This window comes from Atta cephalotes, assembly GCF_000143395.1.
Source record: "Atta cephalotes unplaced genomic scaffold scaffold00057, whole genome shotgun sequence".
In the NCBI taxonomy this organism is placed as follows: Eukaryota; Metazoa; Arthropoda; class Insecta; order Hymenoptera; family Formicidae; genus Atta; species Atta cephalotes.
The window spans coordinates 521,704-529,153 of NW_012130121.1; the positions used below are offsets into that span (position 1 = coordinate 521,704).

Sequence of the window (7,450 nt, forward strand, 5' to 3'; positions counted from 1 at the left end):
TATATATATATATATATATATATATATATATATATATATATATATATATATATATATACAAAAGGCAATCGTGTTGAATAAGAATAACAATGCANATTCATGCATTTATAATGCCAATAATAAAAACTTCATGATTCGAGTTACCGGAAAATGTACGATTGACAAGTCTCCACAAATTTAGGTACGAACTTGAAGTCCGCACCTCGGAGCTTTCTACCGAAGTATGCAATTCGACGAGAAAAATGAGACATGTGATAACCAGAGCTATCGATTGCAATCAACATGTATAGTACCTGTATTTACGATATTTATAGTGCTTATCCTAAACATAAGTTTCCGCCACCCACGTGAAACACTCGTCATGACAGACAGGGCTGTATCATTAGTTTAATGACGCGACAGCACTTCTCACGGTGGCTGCGTTTTCTCCTTACTCTTTGCGCGTGCACTGCACGTTCATCGCGCTAATGGAAATGCAAATAATCGACAGACATAAGGGATGTCGATGGAGGAGAGGAGAGCAGTCAGTTTCACACCTTTCTTCAATAATAACGAGTTCTTCGTCCCTATGTCTGCCGCTACAACTGCGTTTCTCGTCTTTTTCTTCCCCTTTTCGCGTGAGTGCGAGGCGGAATTAACCGGCGCAGATAAACGAGTCCGCTTTTAAGGACACTTGGTAGAGTCCGAGGCCGTTACAATTAAGAACAACTTAAGAAGATTGGATCCTATCGACGAGAAACCACCGTAACGACTGGGATGGCGTCATTGTCATCTCATGTAACGATATATCTGAGCATTCATTAATTCAGGCGATCGTAATCGTATATTTACTTGTTACACTTCCTTATTGTGTCAACGACACGCGCTGCTTTTCGCAACATTACGTTATTTCCTTGATCACTTTGAACTAAATTTCATTCTCTAAAAATTACGAGTACCGTAAATCAACTTTTCTTAAATAATATACGTATATATTCATGACTGATAACAAATTCAAGTTTCATTTATTTAATTTAAAAATTAAACGACATATATATATATATATATATATATATTTACGAATATTTGTCATTATATGATGTGAAAGATATTTTTAGATATCAAAACAAGTATCATTAATAAGTACAAATTTATACTAGTTAAATTTGTTTTAATACTTATATTAATCTAAATTTCTGATAACAAACATATTTAATATTAATAAAATAAAATAACAGATTTATATACATGGAACATCATCGAATCAATAAATTGACTCTGATTTCTTTACTTTCCTTTGATTGTTAATTTTCTAACAACGGAATTATTTTCTACTTTCGAAACCATGAATTTTATACGATGGCTACGATTTGTAAAGTAGCCTTCTTGTTATGTTACATACAAGTTAAACTATGCCGCAAGGGAGTACGTTTAAAATCAGAATTTAGATGCGTCCGCGGGTCTCGCTTTTGCTATTAAATTTTAAATTATTGATCCTCCCCAAAGGCGATGGTTCTCTCAAAGAATACCTGAAATCTCGTGAGGCGTGTCTAACGTATTTGACATATTCTACTTCTAAATGTCGTAAACGCGTTTAATACTGCAGACCTCTCGTTATCCTTAAATGCGGATTAGCGCGGGAAAATTAGGAAGAATTTCGTCGAAATTACGAGAATTTATGAGACATCGAGATAAAATCATGTGGAATATAACGATTTGCTTTTCGACTCGTCTAGATTTTTATAACGTCTCGATCTAGTATTACGGGAAAAATATCTAATCATGAAATTAAATATAGAAATTTTGAATTTATTATTAATTCGATATAAATATATACTATTTAAAAAGACAATAAATATCATTTCTGCAAAATCAATATTGACGTGTGCGCGAAATATACGAAACCACTCGATGCGACAATAAAAATTTTTTATAATTTTAAAAGTAAGGATAAAATTGATAATCTCTGTTTCTAATTTATGAATAATATAATATATAAAATATTAATATATGAAATAATACAATATGTAATGAAATATCAAATAATAGATACAATACACAGTTATTTTAGCTAAACGTAAAATTTTTTAATAGTTTGCTAATCACACCGTTTCACGATTCTGAATTGCTTGCGTTTTTACTTTCAGGAATTATTTCTTACACGGAGTACCTATTTCTTCTATCCATCCTGACAAGTAAGTTTTCCGCCGATAGCTTAAGATATATTTACAAGGCAAATTGCAAGTTAAACGCACAAAACGCTTAAATGAAACGCAATTATTGATCGCGGTGTTGGGTACACAAACCATGTTATGAAAGAAAAAAATCAGCTAATGTGATGCCACATTCATCTTTTTCACATAAAAACAATGGCCGTTATCCGCTTATATATACTTGGGGAAGTTGTAATCTACACAGAACGTTCAATTTATTTAATGGCACAAATCATTGTGTGACAATTCTAATATTTAACTCGAACATACATATTAAATAATAGTGTACATTGTTACATAAAAGTACTACTCAAAATTCATAAAAAATATCATCCTATATTTTGGTCACTCTTTCTTTTATCCGCGAATTTTTTGACAAATTTAGAATAAATTCGCTTTCAACAAAAATTAAATCACATATTTTTAAAAACTTACGATATTTACATACAATTAATTAATTTTAAAGCGACAATTTTAGGATTAAAATAAATATTATTTAATAGAATTAAATGAAAACATTGCACATTATTCATGTGTAGCCTAAATATTTAATTATTCCAATTTTTATTCAGTTATGATTTGAACTTTTTATGCGTTAATAATTTTTGTTTATTTAAAAGTTTCACAAATTGTTCAAAAAAAATTCTTAGAATAAATTCTTAGAATAAAAATATATTGTGTTTTATCTAGAAAGCTGTATATGCACACACATTTCATGCATAAAAAGTTTAAAATTTGTTAGATATAAATATCATCCGCTATAAAAATGTTTTGTTAATGTTGAGCACCTTAATTTAATATAAATTTACGGCTATAAATTTATGGCGATAACTGATCTCGTTACAGAGCCGAAAACTGGTTTCCAAATCGCCTTCAATATGTTCGATACCGATGGAAATGAGAGAGTCGACAAAACTGAATTTCTTGTGGTAAGATAGTTGCATCGCATGCGAGCACGTTTTCAGTAATTGCGGATGCAAACACATCGTTAGAACTATTAATAAAAACTATTTATTAATTGTTTCTATTCTATTTTACGAAATAAAACTTACTTTGCTTCTTTTTAATAGCAGCAAAATAAAACATGAATATTTTTTTTACAAACTATTAAATCAATAGTAGGATTTATTTCCGATGAGCAAAAATTATTTAAACGATAAAATTATTTAAACGATAACATTGCACATTACATTCTGAATATATTTTTTTCATTAGCATTACTTGTTTGATTATATTTTATTTGCTATCTTTTCTTATTTAATAATATATATCCAAATTAGAAAATCAATAGATTAGCAAATCTGCAATATATGCAAATTTATTATTTAATATATATATATGGGAAAAAGTTTGTGGCATTTTTCTTGTTAGATGTAACGGGAAAAACGCCACAAACTTTTTCCTATATCTAATATATATTGATGATATTTGAAATATCATATAAATACATAAACACATTTAGGAATCAATACTGGAATAATAGAAGAAAAATATATCCTCAAATATATATATTTACATCTTCAAATATTACGAATCTTTTCAAAATTATAAGATGTGCAAGGTCATCGAATGGAATTTCACTGAACTCTAGTTTATGTGAGCTAACGGGAACATTTAGAGGACGGATGTACCAAGAAAAAACTGCTGTCACTACAAAACTGTTATATTAATTATCGATTAATTAGCATCAACATTTTTTGTTACTCTCACAGATTCGTCGTTTACTCGGCGGTAGCTTGAAAGAACGCGACCTTGACGAACCAACAAAACGTGCAGTGAGTTTTAGAAAAGTTTCATAAAACTTTTCCTCAATCAGAACGATGTCAGAAGTCGATGATGAAGTTGACTAATGTTTAGAAAATCAATATTAGGATGCCGTTATATCTCTTTCAGCTATGAAATTCATTTAACGGTTGTATAATTTACTATTCCATTTACTGCCTTGAGCTATTTATCTTTTGAAGTCTTTTAAAAATATATTATATATATATATATGCATATTTAACAATGCATTTATTGTAAATATTAATTGATTTCTTCAGAATACTTATATTGCTAAGATAAGAAGCTTCTTTTTCAAAATCTTTTAATTTAATAAAGTTTTGGAATGTTACATTTCAAAGAAAAATGTATCATAATTATGTAATTATGTAATATGTATTATATTTTTTTAATTTATTTAATATTTACTATCATTTATAATTACTATTTTTTATTATAAATTATTTTTGCTATAATTTCAATTAATTTTTTTATTAATTTCATAATATTTTTTCTGATCAAAGTTAATGCTTCTTTTATTTATTTTAACAAGTTTAGTTACGTGCCATAATTACTCCAAGCGAAGAGAATCTAGGCAAGGCAAAACTTCGCAAAACTCATCCGAATAAATCAAATGAAATCGTCACAAATTCTTATGTAAGTTTGCAAATATGTAAAATGCTGCAAATCAATACGTATTGTGTTTAATATTCATCTAATATATTATTTCTTTTTGCAAAATTTGCAAAAAATTTTTTTTTTATGTAATATTTAATATTTTAATTTTAATATTGTACGGCTTTCTAATACTTCCTATACGTTATATCTTTACGTTTATATTATTTCATATATAATAACAACAAAAATTGTATAAAATAACTTCATCTTACCAATAACGTCAAAATTATTAAAACCATTTAATAAACCAATTGCAATCTATATTATATTATTACTATATACAATTTTTTAATTATTCTAAGATATAAACAATATATTAAAATATATGTATATTAATCTATCTTTATGGATATACACGCAGATCCAGTACAGTCAAATGTATATAATCATCACTAATCTGTTTCAAATTTTACTAATCCATCGATCATTAATATACAGCTTATCAGTTCCATCGAAAACACCTGTGCTCTAATATGTCAATAATTGCTGCTCTAACACTATTTGACACTTATTTCAGATATACTAATACTGGACGCCGGAATACTGCCATCATTTTGTCTTTGTATCATGTAATCCCGGCACATGTGTCTATTAGTAAAAAGTGTGTTCAACATCTCGTCGATCTGTCGCAATAATAATTGTTTCCTTTCACACTTTCATTTTTGGTACAGATGGAGAAGATATTCAGTCACGCTTGGAGGGGCCGTCATGGATGCGAAACCAAAGAGGAATTAGAACAATTACAAGAACGTCAGAGAACACCAGAAGAAATTCAAGGTCAATTCATCGATGACGATCAGGTATTGTGACATATTTTTAAATAAGTAAGAAGTTAAAATAAATAAAAATCAATAACAGAATCCATTAATCTAGCTAGAAAAAAATCAACAATAATCAACGTTTAAATAGTCTAACAAAAACGTCAATTAATTTCTTGTAATAAAAAGATCTAAGGCTTTCATTTAATTTTTATAATAAATGTATCCAAACAGATAATTATATTTAAGTCAACAGGAGTTTTTAATATGAGTATTTATTTTAGTATTTACTTTGTAATGTATATAGGGTTTGCAACGACGTCACGCTGTGGATACTACTTTGATGATACATTTTTTCGGCAAAGATGGTACTAATGAATTAAGATACGATGATTTTAAACACTTCATGGAGAATTTACAACATGAAGTATTAGAATTGGAATTTCACGAATTCAGCAAGGGACACAACACAATTAACGAATTGGATTTCGCTAAAATTTTGTTACGATACACGTACCTCGAACCTAACGAGTAAGTTGAATAATTATAAAAGCTTCTCAACATAATATTTTAATAATTATGAGAAACGATGAACTATTAACATTTTAAAAATTATGAAGATATAAGCAAGATATTCAAATTACATGTCTTACATACATATGTATTTTATTATAAACTGTCTTATGTATTTTTGTTTTGAATTGAATCAAGATAAATGGCATCCAAATTTTTCAATTTGAATATTTTTCAATTCACATGCTAAATGTATCTCCTAATTAATTTAAAAGTTAGAAGCAATTAAATTCACAGATACGATAAGTATTTGGACAGAATGTTGGATCGTGCAGACTTACATATTGGTATCACATTCGAGGAATTCCGACGTTTCTATCAATTTCTGAACAATCTGGATGATTTTTCGATAGCAATGCGAATGTATACATTGGCTGATCATCCTATATCCAAAGGTAAAGAATTAATAATAAAAATCTTAATCAATACTAATTTATTATACATCAAAGTATTTATTACAATTTTAAATTAACCGATTTTATTTCTCTTAAATGTAAATTGTTTCAAACGTAATGACTTTTGTTACATTTTTAAAATATTATCCCTTTTTCTAGATGAATTTCAACGCGCAGTAAAGATATGCACGGGAACGATGCTTTCGACTCACATAATCGATACAGTCTTCGCGCTATTCGATGTGGATGGAGACGGCCAATTGTCTTATAAAGAATTCATAGCAATTATGAAAGATCGACTGCACAGAGGTTTTAAGGTAAAGCTTCGCGGATTTATACATTGGAAATATAGTGTCTCTCTTTCGAAAAACTATTTTAGAAAATGTGTATATCTCATGTGAAATGAAGCCATCAAAATAACGCTTGCTACAAAACATAAGAGATCTGTACAAATAGTTGTCATTTCTCAGGCTCACATACTATAATATTTTCAGATAATTTAAAATATAATAGAAATGTAATAACCATTGTTGATTAATGCAAAATAAATAATGTTTTGTAGTCTCAACAACGAAATGAGGGTTGGGAGGCCTTCAAATTCTGCGTGAAACAAGAAATGAAAGCACCTTGAAGAAAGAATCATGATGAAATACATAAAAATGTGAAGATGCAAATGAAGATAATAGTACTCACTTTACATTATGTAAAAAGTTATAATACTCTTGAGTACTAGTAATAATTTTAATAGTTACTATTAGTAAGTTTAATAGTTACTATTATATAGTAATAATTGTTTCAAATAATTCGAGTATTACAATATTTGGATATATTTATAGTCCTAATATAAACATTATATAAGATATATAAAAAATGAATACGTACACTGAGAAACCATTTAGTTGAATCAATTAATTTCTTGTTTGGATATAGACAAATATAATAAATATAATAAATAATTGATTGATTCAACTAAACTTTCTTAGTGTAGAAGAAATTCAATTATGTGACATAATTTATATAAGTAACATGTTACGAAGAAAAACATTTTTCGGCGAAAAACATGAATCTCTGTTAGAACATAAATATTGATACA

General features: G+C 28.1%; 1 protein-coding gene across 1 annotated transcript in view; it reads left to right on the forward strand.

Moving 5' to 3' along the window:
- LOC105623400 (calcium uptake protein 3, mitochondrial) overlaps positions 1–6,988 on the forward strand; it is a 29,167-nt gene extending 22,179 nt beyond the window's left edge. The window contains exons 4-12 of the mRNA XM_012204793.1: positions 2,127–2,174; positions 3,039–3,121; positions 3,905–3,967; positions 4,512–4,610; positions 5,303–5,431; positions 5,697–5,920; positions 6,200–6,357; positions 6,517–6,674; positions 6,920–6,988. Coding sequence (XP_012060183.1) covers positions 2,127–2,174; positions 3,039–3,121; positions 3,905–3,967; positions 4,512–4,610; positions 5,303–5,431; positions 5,697–5,920; positions 6,200–6,357; positions 6,517–6,674; positions 6,920–6,988 — 1,031 coding nt within the window. The remainder of the gene's footprint in view (positions 1–2,126; positions 2,175–3,038; positions 3,122–3,904; positions 3,968–4,511; positions 4,611–5,302; positions 5,432–5,696; positions 5,921–6,199; positions 6,358–6,516; positions 6,675–6,919) is intronic.
- Positions 6,989–7,450: the final 462 nt, after the last annotated feature.